The following is an 18,929-nucleotide window of genomic DNA, read 5'->3' on the forward strand; positions in this document are numbered from 1 at the left end:
AGAGGACAACTTGATGCTGTAGAATTACTTCTAACCCTAACCACCCCTCAGACATTCCTAGCCTCACAGGATGGGAAAGACTCCCTCTGCTGGACGCCCAGGACTTTCCTCACAGGTTCCATTTCCATGTGTCCACACAGGATACTGAGCAGAGACACGGGGAGTGAGCTGACCTGGAAACTCAACCACTGGATGAGGTTTCCAGAGACAGAAATCTGAATGGGATGATGAGTGCAGAAAGCAGGTCAACCTTTGGGATTAAGCTTATGGAAAGTAAAAATAATTCTAATCTGGGGCAGGCGGTGAAAAAGGACTTTGTTGGGGGCAAAACCACTTGGTGTTGCCATCTTTACTGGGGTAAGACGGTCCAAAGCGCCACCAGCCTTACCTATGAGGAAGGTGGCAGCATGGTCCCAGGGGTGGGATGCAAAGTCACTGAGGACAACTGACGTCACAGTCTCTTAACAAACAGAAACACCTAACATGACAGGTTACCTCCCCAGCAAAGTAGCAGATTGGTCTTTTAATATACTGATTCTATTAGGCAGATAAATGTTGATAGAAGCCTCTTCACCCTGTGAGAAGCAAATCTAATATTCTTTGGTTTTAGCAAATGTCAAGGTATCTTTTCATTTCATGCTAATCAGGAAATGGCTTTCTTTAGGAAGAGCCTTATAGAGGAAAAGGTAAAAACACAGGCTTTGAAAAAAAAATTTAAGACAGATTGCTGGTTTCCTGGGTTCAGATTGTGTGTCTGTCACTTAAAAGCTATAGTCCTGGGCAAATTAGCCAACTTGTCTCACTAGTCTCCTTGTAAAATGACAGTGTCTATCTGTAGGCTAGGTGAGGATTCCAAGGGACAATTAAGCTTAAGTGCTTACACTCAGCCAGGAAGGGTAGTGAGGGCTAAATAAATGGCAAAAGGTGATTTTCTACCCTTCTCTGCCCTGCTCTGAATTTTTAGGAGGGCTGAGCCCCTGGTACAGGAGGGCCTGGGGTGCAGGAGGGAGAGGATTTGCTCCTGCTCTTCCAGGTTAATTTTGGCAGTGGCCTTTGTTCCTCCACCTGGGGCCACCACTCCCCTGGCCAGAATCCTTACAACTTCACTCCTACCACCCAGACCAAGGAGTAGTAACAGCGCCCAGCTGTTGCCCATCCCCAGGGCCCACCACGGAGAACCACTGTTGGTTCCTTGAACCCCATCCACACTTCCATAAATACTTTCTTCAATCAAACCCTTTGGAAGGTGCCGTCTGTCTCCTACAGGAGTCTTGACAAGGGAGCATCACCCCAAAGGGCCCACGAAAAGACTACCGAGCTTACTTACCGAGAGCCGTGATGGACACGACGGTGCTGGCCCGGCGTTCCCCCACGACCTGCCACTCGCCGTCCACTGCCCGCACCCACTCGGTCACGTGGCATTCGTACTGGCCCTCGTCCTCCCTCCTGCTGTTGAAGATGCCCAGGCTGAACGAGTTGGGCTGCACCTGCTCCATCTGGACGCCCCCAAAGCTGCTGCGCTCCCAGTAGGACGCGCCAGGCTGCACGGTGCCGTCCCGGTCCAGCCACATGATGTTGCTGCGGCGGTTCTGCCTGTCCACCAGCTGCCAGATGACGGAGAAGCGGCCTAGGGCTCTACCCGCTGTGCGGATGCTGCAGGAGAGGTGTAGGTTCTCGCCCTCCAGGACGACGCTGGCGTTGCTGGCCACCTCCACCGAGATGCTGCTCTCTGTGCAGAGGGAGAGAGTGCCACGCTGGGGTTTTCTGGGCTCCACTGAGCCCTCCCCACTGACATCAAAGGAGGAGGGGTACAAATGTCACTCTAGGCAGGTACAAGGGGACCTTGGAGGATGCAAGCACTCTGACACTTGCTGCTGCTGCAAGCCCTGGCTGGTTCTGGGTTTCGCTCCCTGTGATTTTAGATCTGATAACCTAGGAGGCCCTTTACTGGATACAAAGATAACGTGTGGGATCACGAGCGTCTAAGACCTGAGACTGAATCAGAACAGAAAGACATTACCCTTAAGGCACAAAGCAATTCATCAGGCCCTCCATATCCCCTGGTTCCACATCCATGGATTCAACCAACCATGGATAGAAAACATGCCAAAAAAAGAAAAAAAATTCCAGGAGGTTCCAAAAAGCAAAACTTGAATTTGCTGTGCACTGGCAACTCTTTACATAGCATGTACATTGTATTAGGTATAAGTAATCTAGAGATGATGTGCGTAGGTTATATGCAAATCCAATGACATTTTATAAAAGGGACTTGAGCATCCGCAGATTTGGGGCGGTCCTGGAACCAATCCCCCTCGGAATCTGAAGGATGACTGTAATGTGTTCAGCAGGGTTCAAGAATTTTTGACTCGGATTTTCAGTAAGTTGAATACCTCGAAAATTCTACTTCACCGAATCTTCCCGTAATTTAGGGCTATGGCAGTCAAATAAAAGCTGAACATCCATACATGCCATTTGAGTCCTTCAGGGCAATATCAGGAGGTAGAAAAAAAAAAAGTGACAGGAAGTATTTGGAGGACAACACGTGCTTGCTTGGGTGTGGGCAGTAATGGAGCACAGATGGCCTCATTTCACAGCGTGTGCAGGGAGCAAGCTTTCATATTTTGATTAACACACAGGAACAGACCAAAGCCGGTGGCTCGCCTTCCTGCGGCTGTCCACCTTCAGCCCTGGGGTTCCGCTGCTCTTGACCTTGACTTTCTGCCAATCAAACTCTGGGATAAGTATTCCTCTCTCCTTCGCTCCTTTGCTAGTCACTTAGCTATGTGAACTCCCTCAATGGAATTATTTAAGCTCTACATGCCTTCTTCTATGAGATACGGAGAGTGCTACATTGTGCAGTTCTTTAAAGATTAAAAGGTAAATGAGACAATGTCTATAAATCACCTAATACATAGGTTTTCAAAAACTGGTTACCATGATCATAATTAATTTTATTATTCCCATTAACTCTTTGTTTTTATAAAGAGTGTGGATACTTTAATCTATCTTAATTATGCATAGATTATTTTGTATAATTATCTATAGAGCTCCAAAAGCCCTTAAGTATTAAAAAACAGAAAGTACCAGACTAATTCGGCTCCAGTTTTCTGGGCACCATCCACATGAAACACATACATCAATTTTAAATCAATCAGTAAATCAAATCCCAGATTAAGAAGCACACCCAATTACTGAGGGAAAAAGCATACCCATGACCATGCATTTGAATCAATCTTTTCTCCCGTGTGTTTCCCTCACAGGCAGAAACATGCAAAGATGAGCATTGAGCCCAGGCATGGAGCTCTTGCTATAGTGAACATGTCTGCCACCCATTCTGGATTGGCTTGTTTCACATGAAAAAAGGTCCAGACAGACAGGGTGGGGAAGAGGAATTTTCCCAGGAGCCATACCTAGATGAGTCATGGAGATGATGGGGCTCCCGAGTAGCTACATCTGTAGCAGTAGTGGCTGAAAGCAAGGATTTGGAGGCAGGCAGACCACGCTCAGGCCCAGGTCTACTGCTTCCTAACTCTGCAATCTTGGGGCTCTTACTTAACCTACCCAAGCTTCCATTTCTTATGTGCAAAATGGAGATACTAAGAGTCCTACTTCTTAGGGTCACGACACTGAGAGTATTAGATGGGGTAATTATTTTTCATCATCATCATTAATAATAACAATATTCCTCTTCAGATTAAAGACTCATTAATGACTCACTTCCAGCGTTATCAGTGAGGAATTAAAGAAGGGCAACTTCGGCATCAATGGAAAAAAAATCCCTTTGCTTGCCTTAAGCAAAAGAATGACTTGCAGGACATCACTCCCACCCCCTACTGTCACCCCAATGGGCTCTATCTTCTATAAGCCCTGGCTTGTTTGTTACAAGGGCTGCTGTTTGGTGCTGTTACTTGAGCAAGCCTGGAAAAACCACGCAGTGAGATGTGAAACTACGAGAAGCAAAACGATTCCGCAGCCCAGGCAAAGGCAAATGCAGACACAGTGCTGACTGCCCGTTAAGACTATTTACAAGTGTTCTCAGGCCTGAGAAAAGGCAGCCAACAATTTAAAACTCTCTGGATTAAATGAAAACTAGGACAGAACTAATGAGAATCTGAGTGCACGGTTACAAACGAAATTTCAAATCAGGAGGTTGATGACGGAGCACAGGCTAAGCGCAGAGCAGTGAATCTGGAGTTAGAAGCAAATACTTCTAATGCGATGCAAGCTCGACCACTATCAGAACCGGCTCGGCCATGTCCCTGTATGGTGCTCTGGCCTCTTCATTCACAGGATGAATAGAATCCTGGCCTCTCCAAGGATTGGAGGGGTGGGAGCGGAGAAGGAGATGATATACGCAGAAGCACTTTGGGCTCTTGAGAGGAAAAGCGCCATTAAAAATCCGAGTTTTTATTATCACCATTACCGATGTGATCACTGTTGTTCTTTGGTAGACTTACCCAAGTGGCCTTGGGGCAGGATCTGGTGGTGCTGGGGGACTTTAACTACCCAGTTATCTGCTGGAAAAGCAATATAGCAGGCCACAGATCATCAAACAAGTTCTTGGAAGGGGATGGAGGAAATCTCTTAGTACAAAAAAATAGGGAGGTACACAGTGTGGCTGTCCTTCCCTGGATCCTTACAGAACAATGAGGAATTAGTTGCAGATTTAAAAGTAGAGAGACCGTGGTTAAGGCAGGCGCAGTCCGACAGGAAAATACTAAAGAGAGTGGGCATCCAGTTTAACAAATTCCATTCTACAAATATTTAGCAAGCACCTACCCTACGCAAAGCACCATGCTAGGCATTGCAGGGGGAAACAGTCTAAGAAAGAAAAGAATTTCAAGATAATGAGATGTGTGTGAGAGAGAGATGTAAAAAAAAAAAAAAAAAGCACAAAGGAAAGTCATCCTGTTGGCGAGAAAAGAAAAAAAGAGTGGCAAGACCCCTGTTGTCTGTTTCCTTTCTTCACACTTGAAGCTACATTAAATATGTAAAAGTGTAAATGAAAATGTAAAGGGAATCATTACAGGGCTAAGAGAAAGAACAGCTTGAGCAGTGGAGAAATAGGTTAAAGGTTAGTTTAAAAAACTTCACCATCTTGCTTAAAATCAGGGCATTCTAAGCTTTCTCATTTTACTAAAAACAAAACTATGAGAGAAATGAGATATTAATGAGAACATCCTGATACTATGGAGAATTAAACCCAACATAAGCAAACACAGGTAGCCCCCCGAGTCCCCAGTCCTGACTGATACCCACCCAGACAATGCCAGCTACCAGGAGGCAGGGAGCCCACCTAAGCAGCCTTGGAAATAAGCTAAGCTTTAAAAGCCTGTGCTCCAGGAAGATGTGAGAGGTCCCATCCACTGACTTTTAAAAACCCAATTCCGATAGGGGATAGACAATTAGGGTAATGCCAATCCCTATACCTCCAAAACCCAGAGAGCAAATCCTTCTTAATAATGCACTTTAGCATTTAAAATCCTCCCATAAAAGACCAACCCTCTTAAGTGAGATTTCAAGACAGGCATCCACCCACTTCTTCTGGGACTTAATTCCCACACAGGAGCAAACAGCTGTCCTGGATTCCTGGTTGGCCTCCAGGCTGAGCTGGCAATGCAGGCGTTTACACAGAGCTGCTAGCGCTAGGATCTGCCATGCCCCCCTCCAGCCTGCAAACATGCACCTGATGCTCTGCCTACCGGGTGGTGGGGGGCGGTTGCTAAGTGTGGGCAGGTGAGCTGGAGAAAGGAGAGGGGCTAACAGGTTTCCTCTGCCAGCTCTGACTGAACCTGCCCCGCCCTGCCCTTCCCTCCCCATGGCTCTTCTCCTCTGCCCCGACTTCTCTCAGACGGTGCTAGCTACTGAACCAGACCAGCGGGAGGAGAAGGAAGCAGCACATCCCTCCACTTACTGATGGGGAGGACGATGATAGGAATGTTCCTGGGACGCTTGCTCTCCTTGTCGATGAATTCCCCGGTGACTGTCTTCTCTCTCTCTGTCACACGACAGTTGTATTTCCCACTGTCCTCCTGGCGGAGGTGGTAAATCTTCAGCACGAAGACACTGTCGCTCTCCTTGGCCACCTTGAGTTGGCCCCTGGCCTCCCGATGGGTGAACTCACTGTTGAGGACCGGCACAGCGTTCGGCCCCATGCTGGCAATGAGCGAGCTGTTGAAGGCCCAGGAGACGGCAAAGTAACGGTCGGGAGTGTTCTGCCCCTCCAGGATGCACCTGAACTCCACCGGTTCACCTACCGTGTACAGCCGCTTCTCCGTCTCCAGCCGAACGGTGAACTCTTTGTCTGAGAAAACAAATAACAAAACGGATGCATGCTGGGTGACCGAGGGCCCCGGCTCTCCAAACTGCATCAGCAAATTCCCACCCACCCACACCTTCTCACCAAGCTGACTACTGGGAAGGCACCTCCACGCTTGTCTTGAGAGAAAAACTCTCGAATATCACAGAACTCAAAGGTAGCCAGACCCAGAGAGTCTAAACGGCTTGTTATCCCAATCAAGTCGACAGGACTCTCTCTGCAGCGTATAATGCCCTAGGTTAGACTCTGAGGTAGGCAAGCAATATCACTCCTAATTTCACTTGCACGGCAGATTACAGCCATGTTGTGATTATGAGGGCATGGCTGATATACTGAATAAGATAGAGCAGAAAAAAGACTAAAACCTGGTCTTTTAATGATGTCATGAACTAGTAGATTAATAACTGCCTGAGTCACCGTGTACTTTCTTGGGACTTCTGTTGCATGACCAATAAAATTTTCTTATTGTTTAAGCCAAAAAAAAAAAAAAATCTGCACTTGCACGGCAGATTACAAAGGTCCATCCTTGATCTATATGCCCAGAACTCCATTAAAGCATCAGGATTACAAATATTTTCAGTAGATATTATAGACATGACGCTGCTGAGACTTGTGAGACAAATTACCCAGTGCCCCAGGTGCTGACCCCAATCCAAATAAACATTCTATCTATCTATCCATCTATCTATGTATCTATCTATCTATCCATCCATCTGGAGAGAGAGAGAGAAAGATGTCCTCCACCCCCAAGTGAATACTGGAAATAAGACACAGGTAAGACAATCCCTAACAAAACTGCATAGGAAAAGTGAAAACTAATGTCTTTTCACTAATCTATCACCTGTCAGATCAAATCTCTAGAAAGACGGAGTGGGAAAGTACCTACTTCCAAGGACAGCCAGATGACCTCTGAAATGGTCAATGAACCCAAGCACCCTTCAAAGAGCTGGGAGTTGAACCAGGCATGGGGGGGGTGGGGGGCAGGTGGTGATCAAAGAAGGGCTCATCGCCACTAACTGTCCCACACACCATGTAACGGTGCACGGTGACTGTCAATGCCGTGAGACAATGATCTTATCTCACAGGCACCGGTGGCAGAAGACAAAGGAGTGAAGGGTCCTGGTAAACAGAGTCACAGAGCCTTGGGTGGGAGAGGCTCCAGTTGTAAGTACTGCCCAAGTCCTTCCCCTCCCAGTTCTAGCTCTATTCCTCTAAAGAAAACATTGACTGGAGAATCGCATTTACAGGGATGTTTGAATTCCTTGTATATCCATTAGCTCCAATCTCGACTGTCTTCCCCACACTGGCATTTCCAAACCGTTACCACTATCTTTAAGTGGTATCTTACCTTTAAGGCCCTTGCCCCATTCTTATCCCCCTATCCCATGCACTCTTCAAGCAGATGAGAATCCTATTTCTCTAAAAAACACAATCACAAGAGTGCTGCTTCCACATTGCTATTCTCCAGCTCAAGTTTGGCTTTGTACCCACCTGTTCCTCAGGCTCTCCATCTCCTCCCCTCCCACATAAGCCAGTGTCTTGCCCCCAATACCCATTTTCTCCAGTGAATTAGCTTCTTCCTTTATTACCCAAACTTCCTGACAAAGCGAATTACCCTCAATGACTCCAAGGGCTCACTTCTAAAGTGACAGCTGCTGCCTCAGCTTCCCTTCCCAAAAGAACAACCTGAGAGACCTGGGTTTCACTCTGCCAGCCTCTGCCTAGATGCATACACCCACGTGGGACGCAGCCCATGTCACTTGCCAGATACTGGCTTTCTGGTCAACCAGATTACAGTAATTTATACCTCAACATCAGAGATTTTAGAAAAAAAAATAAAGCACCCTTTCCACATAAATGCCACTGAAGACATGCAAACAGGTGTCCCAGACCTCAGACTTCCCACTTCCTCAGAGTTAGGCTGGCTGCAACAGTGGCTGTCTTCTTTTGGCAGCCAAAGAGTCTTCTGATCTCACAGGAATCCCCCCATGGCTTGGTGAAGGCTTCACATTCCCAGGTTGAAGATGAGATTCAGGGCAAACCATCCTCTTTTCTGCACAGCCATTTGCCCTTGTTATACCCAGTCAATTAAACCTCTGTAAATCGATTTATGCTTTTTCCAATACCCCATCACTCTTCAGCTCACTGAAATTTGGCTTTGGGCCTTCACCCACACTTCGCTGACCCAGCAAATGTCCCCAGTGACACCCCCCGCCCATCACAACCAAAGGCGTTTCTCAAGTACATTTTAGCCTCTGGACCAGCTCTCCTCCCTTGGGTCCATGACACCATCCCTCCTGCTGCTGCTTCTCCCGCTGGCCTGGCCACTCTGTCTCTCGAACCTGCTCCCCTGACCACCTCTTACTGCCACAGCTCTCCTGGGCCCTCATCGTTCCCAAGCTCAGCCTCTGAGTGCCACGTCTGAGGGCATGCTGGGTGCTTCACATGCTGAGCATCTCTACGAAGGTCCGCTTGCGGGATGGACTCCTTGACCAAAATTTACAAGAGCAAATGCAAAGACACCCAGTGCTGCCACTGAAGGCGAAGCAGAGGCTCTCAAGCAAGACTTGGCACATTGCCTCATCCCTCCTTATCACAGTTCCAGGTACCCCCCGAGCCCCAGCCTCAGATTCCTCCTTCCACAATACTCTCCATTCTGTTGCCTCGAGCACCCACTGCCCGCTTCCCAAGTCACTGCCACTGACCTAGCCCTGGCCTTATCAGCCCTCCCCTACCTGGTCTCCCTACTTCAGACCCAACCTGTTTAGTCAACACTAGGTGGCCTCCATGGCTGTTCCCTTCTAAAACCCAGGTCTGATTGTGTCACCCTCTGCTTAAAAATCTCTATTCCCTCCTCCAAATGCTGGCAGCAGTGGTTTTCAAGCTATGCTCAGGCGGGGCGGTAGGGGGGGAGACCTTCCTTTCCTCATACAAAGTCTTTTGCTGCCCAATACAGAAAACATTTGGTTCAGGCAAGGGGGGAACACCGCGGCCCTTATACGCCCTCCTCAAGCACCCCATGGCATGCACCCATGCACACGAACACACACACATGCCCACATCCACAAGCGACCGCTCAGGCGCCTCTACAGGACTCCTAAGATTCCAAGGAGAACAACCTGAAATGCTGGGACCACAGAGTCAAGGCCAAGCTCACATTCTAGCATGTGGGCTTCAGGCCACCTTTCCTATCTCCTCTCACCACTCCTATCCGGAACTCAACATCTGCTCACCCTTGACTTCTCTGTGCTTGCCAAACAGGTCAAACGATTCTGTACCTTTATGCTTCTCCTCCTGATGTTTGCTCAAGCTTCAAGACTCAGTTCAAGTCACCAAATGTGTTGGTTTTCCTGAATTTTCCTCAACCACCCCACCCAGGGAAAACAATGTTGCAAGAACACTTTACATTCACCATGTTCCCAGGGCATCCTTCACTCAGCCACTGGCTTTCACATCTGTAGTTCCCTGAGTGCAGGGACCAAGAGTTATTCATCTCTGAATCCCCGACGCCTATCGCCACACCTGCAGCGTTGCAGAGACTTACTAAATGTTGACTGAAATCAACTAAGAGAAGGGCAACATTGGGGCTACAACCACTGAACCAGAGCAGCACAGACACAGAGTGAAGTCATCGACTTTTTTTTCACCTAGTTTTCCCTTTCCTGGCTTCGTCTGGATACATTTGCTGGGCAAATTCCAAAAAATCCTCATTCCAAATTGGTAAGATTAAAATAAAGAAGATTAACTGATGCAACCTAATTTGAAAGTGCTAAGACTTAAAATTTGGCCCAGACTTTTGAAGCTGCTCTTAAAACCATCCAGGAAGGGAAGGGATAAATATGAAATAAAGTGCCTTCTGTAGATTTAGTACCGGAAGTTCCAGAAGCTGCTAAATGCTCTGGGTCCTACAGAGCAGATAAAGTGCTCCCAGCGCAGGAGCCCAACCCTTCTCGTAAAAGCCCTCACACCCATTAGATGTCCAGAGAATCGCTTCTGCCCTTTTACTTCTAGATCTGTGCTTGACAAAGCATAGACAGTGGAAGTGTACTGAAAATCCAGCTTCCCAGGTCCCACCCCAGAAGCCTGATTCAGGAATCTGTACTGCCTGAGCCTGGGAATCTGTGCTATTAGCTAAGTCTGAAGCACACCCCTAGGATGGCAGAAGAACAGGTGGCAGGAAAGCTATGCAAAGACCAAGACCACCACCATCTGACTGGAGCAAATGGGATGGGGTGGGGTGGCGGGGTGTCAAAATACAGGTCCTGAAGGGGGCCCCCCACCTGTACCTCAGAAGCCCCAGCTCATCTCCCACAAACCACACCTCCGCTCACCAGGACAATGGCAGCCCCTCACTGAAGGTGGGCAGCAACACAAGGAAAAGCCCTTGGGCACTTGCTGCAGCTCCATGACAGCACACCACCACCTTCCAACCAAAACCAGGGGACAGAAGGCCCATGGAACCCCTGCCCCAAGCCCAGCTAAGGCAGTCAAGCAATAGCTTTTGGCTCTGGTCTAGAGCCCCGCTGGACTCAGGGGCCGGGGGAGTGCAGTTTGAGAAGGTCAGGGCTTGGGATACCAGGGCCCTCTGTACCCCGAGTACTGGCAGAGTCGCCAGAAGAGTCTGCACAGCCTGTCTGACCACCCTCCCTGCCAGACAGAGACTGGGGATGAGAGACTGACCGGTGGGCTGGACGTTGACCACAGTCCCCTCGGAACGCTTTCGGGTCATCGGGTACCACGAGCCGTCTGGGTCCTGGATCCACTCGGTGGCCTCGCAGTAGAACTCGCCCTGGTCGGAGGGCTGCAAGTGGAAGACGGTGAGGCGGAAGGTGCTGCTCCCCAGCTTGTCCAGGCGCACCTCCCCCAGGCTCTGCCTCTGCGCGTAGTCGCTGCTCGACTGCAGCACAAAATCCCGGCTCAGGGCAATGACCTCCACCGGCTTCTCGCCGCCCCGCTGCCGTAGCCAGGCCACGGACAGGTGGCTGTGCTGCAACGTCTCCGTGGCCACCTCACACGTGAGCTCTAGGGGGTCCTGCTCCACTTTGTGCAGAGTGTGGCGCACAGCAGTGGACTGCAGGGAGTCCGGGATCACTGCAACACAGGAACAGCCACGGGACACGGTCACAAGGCCACAGATCTTACACTTGTGGGGCTGAGCCCCCACCCACCAGCCCTCGACAGTCCCTGTGTGGCCATGGAGGAGGACCCCAGATGGCACAGAAACCGAATGAATTTTCTGTTTGGATTTGGACTGCAATTTTTTGGCGCTTACACTTACCTGTTTGATATTTCAATAACACTCAGATAAAAAGTGGGTTGGGGGAAGAGGGATAAGTTCAGAATTTGAGATTAACAGATATACACTACTATATATAAAATAGAAAACAACAAGGACTTACTGTATAGCACAGAGAACTATATTCAATATCTTGTAATAACCTATAATGGGAAGCAATCTGAAAGAGAATATACGTGTGTATAACTGAATCACTCTGCTATACACCTGAAACATTCTAAATCAACTATACTTCAATAAAAAAATACATAAGTAAAATAATGTTTGTAGACTTAAAAGAAAGTGGGTCATATTTCAGTTTACATAATAAATGAACTCCCTGAAAATAACATGTAAAAGGAATTCTGTGTCAGGTCAAATAAGATTTTGTTGTTCACGGTAGTATTGCTTCCAGACATTTTAACTTGGCTTCTGACTGAACTTCAAACAAAAAGAGTCCCTGGAACTTCGAGTTTCACATTTTTTATACAACTTGCTCATTTTCTCCCTTCTAGCCACCCCACCCCCATGTCAGCAATGCAGTGGTCTAGGAAGGTTATTTCTTCCTTTTTTTTTTTTTAAAAAAAAGGACTTCCCTGGTGGTGCAGTGGTTAAGAATCCGCCTGCCAATGCAGGGGACATGGGTTCGAGCCCTGGTCCAGGAAGACCCCACATGCCACAGAGCTACTAAGCCCGTGCACCGCAACTACTGAGCCTGTGCTCTAGAGCCCGTGAGCCACAACTACTGAGCCCGCGTGCCACAATTACTGAAGCCCATGCGCCTAGAGCCCGTGCTCCGCAACAAGAGAAGCCACCGCAATGAGAAGCCCGCACACCACAACGAAGAGTAGCCCCCGCTCGCCGCAACTAGAGAAAGCCTGCACGCAGCAACGAAGACCCAATGCAGCCAAAAATAAATAAGTAAATTTATTTATTTTTTTAAAAAAAAGAAGGTTGTGGTAGAGAGAAGCAGCAGCATCCTCAATTTTTTAGTAGGTTTAATTTTCATATGATTCATGTGTCAACATGTGCCATGTTCGTGGGCTGGAAGGAAGCCATGGTATGGGGATGAGTCAGGCAAGCGATGAGATTTCCCCTGTGGTCACCTGGTCAGCAGTTTGCTGTGGAGACTAAACACCACCCCCTCTCTGACGTGAAGGGTCGAAATCTTAATTTCTAGTTTTTATTATCACAATTAAGCCTGGAAATTATGACGTGGACAGAAAAACAGAACAGCCTTGGTATTTCTGACCCTTCACATTGGCAAACACTGTGGCCCAGAGCCGTCCACAATGAAATCCCTCTCCCTCCTCCTCCAGCTCCCTCCATCATCCAGGGGCCAAGGGAGACAGCTGGTGCAAAATTCCTTACTCTGGAGCCAAAGGACACACAGACCCACTTCAGGTCTGAGCACGGTCCTGCAGCTGCATTACCTTCCTGACTCAGCAGCGCCCCGGGCAGCTCAGAGCCACGTCCAAAGGCCCATCATTGAGAGCAACACCCAGCTCTACCCACCACCAGTCCCGCCCATCAGGAAGCTTGCACAAACCTCTTAGATAGCCTCATCCACCAGAGGGCAGACAGCAGAAGCAAGAAGAACTACAATTTTGCAGCCTGTGGAAGGAAAACCACATTCACAGAAAGATAGACAAAATGAAAAGGCAGAGGACTTTGTACCACATGAAGGAACAAGATAAAACCCCAGAAAAACAACTAAATGAAGTGGAGATAGGCAACCTTCCAGAAAAATAATTCAGAACAATGACAGTAAAGATGATCCAGGACCTCGGAAAAACAATGGAGGCAAAGATTGAGAAGATGCAAAAAATGTTTAACAAAGACCTAGAAGAATTAAAAAACAAACAAACAGAGATGAACAATACAATAACTGAAATGAAAAATACACTAGAAGGAATCAGTAGCAGAATAACTGAGGCAGAAGAACGGATAAGTGACCTGGAAGACAGAATGGTGGAATTCACTGCTGCGGAACAGAATAAAGAAAAAAGAATGAAAAGAAATGAAGACAGCCTAAGAGACCTCTGGGACAACATTAAACGCAACAACATTCGTATTATAGGTGTCCCAGAAGGAGAAGAGAGAGAGAAAGGACCCGAGAAAATATTTGAAGAGACTATAGTCAAAAACTTCTCTAACATGGGAAAGGAAATAGCCACCCAAGTCCAGGAAGCGCAGCAAGTCCCAGGCAGGATAAACCCAAGGAGAAACACACCAACACACATAGTAATCAAATTGGCAAAAATTAAAGACAAAGAAAAATTATTGAAAGCAACAAGGGAAAAACAACAAATAACATACAAGGGAACTCCCATAAGGTTAATAGCTGATTTCTCAGCAGAAACTCTACAAGCCAGAAGGCAGTGGCATGATATATTTAAAGTGATGAAAGGGAAGAACCTACAACCAAGATTACTCTGTCCAGCAAGGATCTCATTCAGATTTGACAGAGAAATCAAAAGCTTTACAGACAAGCAAAAGCTAAGAGAATTCAGCACCACCAAACCAGCTCTACAACAAATGCTATAGGAACTTCTCTAAGTGGGAAACACACTTAGAGAAGAAAAGAGAAGAAAAGGACGTACAAAAACAAACCCATACCAATTAAGAAAATGGTAATAGGAACATACATATCGATAATTACCTTAAACATGAATGGATTAAATGCTCCAACCAAAAGACACAGGCTTGCTGAATGGATACAAAAAAAAGACACATATATATGCTGTCTACAAGACACCCACTTCAGACCTAGGGACACATGCAGACTGAAAGTGAGGGGATGGAAAAAGATATTCCATGCAAATGGAAATCAAAAGAAAGCTGGAGTAGCAATACTCATATCAGATAAAATAGACTTTAAAATAAAGAATGTTACAAGAGACAAGGAAGGACACTGCATAATCATCAAGGGATCAATCCAAGAAGAAGATATAACAATTATAAATATATATGCACCCCACATAGGAGTACCTCAATACATAAGGCAACTGCTAACAGCTATAAAAGAGGAAATCAATAGTAACACAATAATAGTGGGGGACTTTAACACCTCACGTACACCAATGGACAGATCATCCAAACAGAAAATTAATAAGGAAACACGAGCTGTAAATGACACAATAGACCAGATAGATTTAATTGATATTTATAGGACATTCCATCCAAAAACAGCAGATTACACTTTCTTCTCAAATGCACATGGAATATTCTCCAGGATAGATCACATCTTGGGTCACAAATCAAGCCTCGGTAAATTTAAGAAAACTGAAGTCATATCAAGCATCTTTTCCAACCACAATGATATGAGGTTAGAAATCAATTACAGGGAAAAAAACGTAAAAAACACAAACACATGGAGGCTAAACAATACGTTACTAAATAACCAAGAGATCACTGAAGAAATCAAAGAGCAAATCAAAAAATACCTACAGACAAATGACAATGAAAACATGATGATCCAAAACCTATGGGAATGCAGCAAAAGCAGTACCAAGAGGGAAGTTTATAGCAATACCAAGCCTACCTCAAGAAACAGGAAAAATCTCAAATAAACAATCTAACCTTACACCTAAAGGAACTAGAGAAAGAAGAACAAACAAAACCCAAAGTTAGCAGAAGGAAAGAAATCATAAAGATCAGAGCAGAAATAAATGAAATAGAAACAAAGAAAAGAATAGCAAAGATCAATAAAACTAAAAACTGGTTCTTTGAGAAGAGAAACAAAATTGGTAAACCTTTACCCAGACTCATCAAGAAAAAGAGGAAGAGGACTCAAATCAATAAAATTAGAAATGAAAAAGGAGAAGTTACAACAGACACTGCAGAAATACAAAGCATCCTAAGAGACTACCACAAGCAACTCTGTGCCAATAAAATGGACAACCTGGAAGAAATGGGACAAATTCTCAAAAAGGTATAAGCTTCCAAGACTGAATCAGGAAGAAATAGAAAATATGAACAGACCAATCACAAGTAATGAAATTGAAACTGTGATTAAAAATCTTCCAACAAACAAAAGTCCAGGACCAGATGGCTTCACAGGTGAATTCCACCAAACATTTAGAGATGAGCTAACACCCATCCTTCTCAAGCTCTTCCAAAAAATTGCAGAGGAAGGAACACTCCCAAACTCATTCTATGAGGCCACCATCACCCTGATACCAAAACCAAACAAAGATACTACAAAAAAAGAAGATTACAGACCAATATCACTGATGAATACAGATGCAAAAATCCTCAACAAAATACTAGCAAACAGAATCCAACAACACATTAAAAGGATCATACACCATGATCAAGTGAGATTTATCCCAGGGATGCAAGGATTCTTCAATATATGCAAATCAATCAATGTGATATACCATATTAACAAATTGAAGAATAAAAGCCATATGATCATCTCAATAGATCCGGAAAACCTTTTGACAAAATTCAACACCCATTTATGATAAAAACTCTCCAGAAAGTGGGCATAAAGGGAGCCTACTTCAATATAATAAAGGCCATATATGACAAACCCAGAGCAAACATCATTCTCAATGGTGAAAAACTGAAAGCATTTCCTCTAAGATCAGGAACAAGACAAGGATGTGTACTCTTGCCACTATTATTCAACATAGTTTTGGAAGTCCTAGCCACAGCACTTAGAGAAGAAAAAGAAATAAAAGGAATACAAATTGGAAAAGAAGAAGTAAAACTGTCACTGTTTGCGGATGACATGACACTATACATAGAGAATCCTAAAGATGCCACCAGAAAACTACTAGAGCTCATCAATGAATCTGGTAAAGTTGCAGGATACAAAATTAATGCACAGAAATCTCTTGCATTCCTATACACTAACAAATAAAGATCAGAAAGAGAAATTAAGGAAACAATCCCATTCACCATTGCAACAAAAAAATAAAATACCTAGGAATAAACCTACCTAAGGAGGTAAAAGACCTGTACTCAGAAAACTATAAGACACTGATGAAAGAAATCAAAGATGACACAAACAGATGGAGAGATATACCATGTTCTTGGATTGGAAGAATCAATATTGTGAAAATGACTATACTACCCAAAGCAATCTACAGATTCAATGCAATCCCTATCAAATTACCAGTGGCATTTTTTACAGAACTAGAACAAAAAATCTTAAAATCTGTATGGAGACACAAAAGACCCCGGATAGCCAAAGCAGTCTTGAGGGAAAAAAACGGAGCTGGAGGAATCAGACTCCCTGACTTCAGACTATACTACAAACCTACAGTAATCAAGTCCATATGGTACTGGCACAAAAACAGAAATATAGATCAATGGAACAGGATAGAAAGCCCAGAGATAAACCCACACACCTATGGTCAACTAATCTATGACAAAGGAGGCAAGGATACAATGGAGAAAAGACAGTCTCTTCAATAAGTGGTGCTGGGAAAACTGGACAGCTACATGTAAAAGAATGAAATTAGAACACTCCCTAACACCATACACAAAAATAAACTCAAAATGGATTAGAGACCTAAATGTAAGGCCAGACATTATAAAACTCTTAGAAGAAAACATAGGAAGAACATTGTTTGACATAAATCACAGCAAGATCTTTTTTGATCCACTTCCTAGAGTAATGGAAATAAAAACAAAAATAAACAAATGGGACCTAATGAAACTTAGAAGCTTTGGCAAAGCAAAGGAAACTACAAACAAGATGAAAAGACAACCTTCAGAATGGGAGAAAATATTTGCAAATGAATCATCGGACAAAGGATTAATCTCCAAAATATATAAACAGCTCATGCAGCTCAATATTAAAAAAACAAACAACCCAATCCAAAAATGGGCAGAAGACCTAAATAGACATTTCTCCAAAGAAGACATACAGATGGCCAAGAAGCACATGAAAAGCTGCTCAACATCACTAATTATTAGAGAAATGCAAATCAAAACTACAATGAGGTATATCACCTCACACCAGTTAGAATGGACATCATCAGAAAATCTACAAACAACAAATGCTGGAGAGGGTGTGGAGAAAAGGGAACCCTCTTGCACTGTTGCTGGGAATGTAAATTGATACAGCCACTATGGAGAACAGTATGGAAGTTCCTTAAAAACTAAAAATAGAATTACCATATGACCCAGCAATCCCACTACTGGGCATATACCCAGAGAAAACCATAATTCAAAAAGACACATGCACCCCAATGTTCATTGCAGCACTATTTACCATAGCCAGGTCATGGAAGCAACCTAAATGCCCATCGACAGACGAATGAATAAAGAAGATGTGGTACATATATACAATGGAATATTACTCAGCCATAAAAAGAAACAAAACTGGGTCATTTGTAGAGACGTGGATGGATCTAGACACTGTCATACAGAGTGAAGTCAGAAAGAGAAAAACAAATATCGTATATTAACACATATATGTGGAACCTAGAAAAATGGTACAGATGAACAGGTTTGCAGGGCAGAAATAGAGACACAGATGTAGAGAACAAACGTATGGACACCAAGGAGGGAAAGTGGCGGGAGAGGTGGTGGTGGTGGTGTGATGAATTGGGAGATGGGGATTGACACGTATACACTAATATGTATAAAATAGGTAACTAATAAGAACCTGCTGTATAAAAAATAAATTAAATTAAATTAAATTAAAAAAAAAAAACAAAGGCCCATCATTTCCTAGAGGTTTGGCCTCTCTTCCACCTGATGTCACCTGCTTAGTGTTCCTCATCAGTTCTTCAGCTTATCAACCACAAATGTCCTTGCCTTATGTTTTTATATCCCCTTTCACCAGCTAGAGGGTCAGTTAACCTTCTCTGAAATTCTTAACATCTGCATTAGATCTTCTTTAAGTTTCAGCTTCAGCCTTCTACTATTTACAAGTGAACACACAAATCTGGTTCACTTATGCTACCTGTTGACCTCTAAAATATTTGGGGAGCTTTGGATTCTCCTTTTAAAGTCAAATAAAACTGCGCTATAAAAGAAGTGACTCAGTGTTATGGATTGAATGTTTATGTTCCCCCCCAAATTCCTGTGTTGAAACCTAATCCCCATTGAGATGGTATCTGGAGATGAGGCTTTGGGGAGGTGATTAGGTCATGAGGGTGAAGCCCTCATGAATGGGATTAGTGCCCCCCACCTTTTTTTTTGGCCGCACCACACTGCATGCAGGGTCCTAGTTCCCAGAGCAGGGACTGAACCTGTGCCCGCTGCAGTGGAACCGTAGAGTCTTAACCACTGGACCGCCAGGGAAGTCCCTGGGATTAGTGCCCTTATAAATGGACCCCAGACAGCTTTCTCGTTCCCTTTCTGCCATGTAAG

At 45.0% G+C, this 18,929-nt stretch overlaps 1 protein-coding gene across 4 annotated transcripts in view; it reads right to left on the reverse strand.

Annotated features, from left to right (window-relative positions):
• IGSF3 (immunoglobulin superfamily member 3) overlaps positions 1 to 18,929 on the reverse strand; it is a 101,228-nt gene that overhangs the window by 25,377 nt on the left and 56,922 nt on the right. For 3 of the 4 annotated variants that reach the window (XR_009005057.1, XM_057526687.1, XM_057526694.1), the window contains exons 4-7: positions 11,000 to 11,410; positions 5,915 to 6,304; positions 4,458 to 4,517; positions 1,328 to 1,729 (exon numbers count right to left, since the gene is read on the reverse strand). Coding sequence is in view for 3 of the 4 variants with exons in the window: in XM_057526687.1 (XP_057382670.1) it covers positions 1,328 to 1,729; positions 4,458 to 4,517; positions 5,915 to 6,304; positions 11,000 to 11,410 (1,263 nt within the window). In the remaining variant the exon portion in view is untranslated. The remainder of the gene's footprint in view (positions 1 to 1,327; positions 1,730 to 4,457; positions 4,518 to 5,914; positions 6,305 to 10,999; positions 11,411 to 18,929) is intronic. The other variant, XM_057526705.1, reaches the window with a different exon arrangement.

Source organism: Balaenoptera acutorostrata, chromosome 1 (genome assembly GCF_949987535.1).
Source record: "Balaenoptera acutorostrata chromosome 1, mBalAcu1.1, whole genome shotgun sequence".
Lineage (NCBI taxonomy): Eukaryota > Metazoa > Chordata > Mammalia > Artiodactyla > Balaenopteridae > Balaenoptera > Balaenoptera acutorostrata.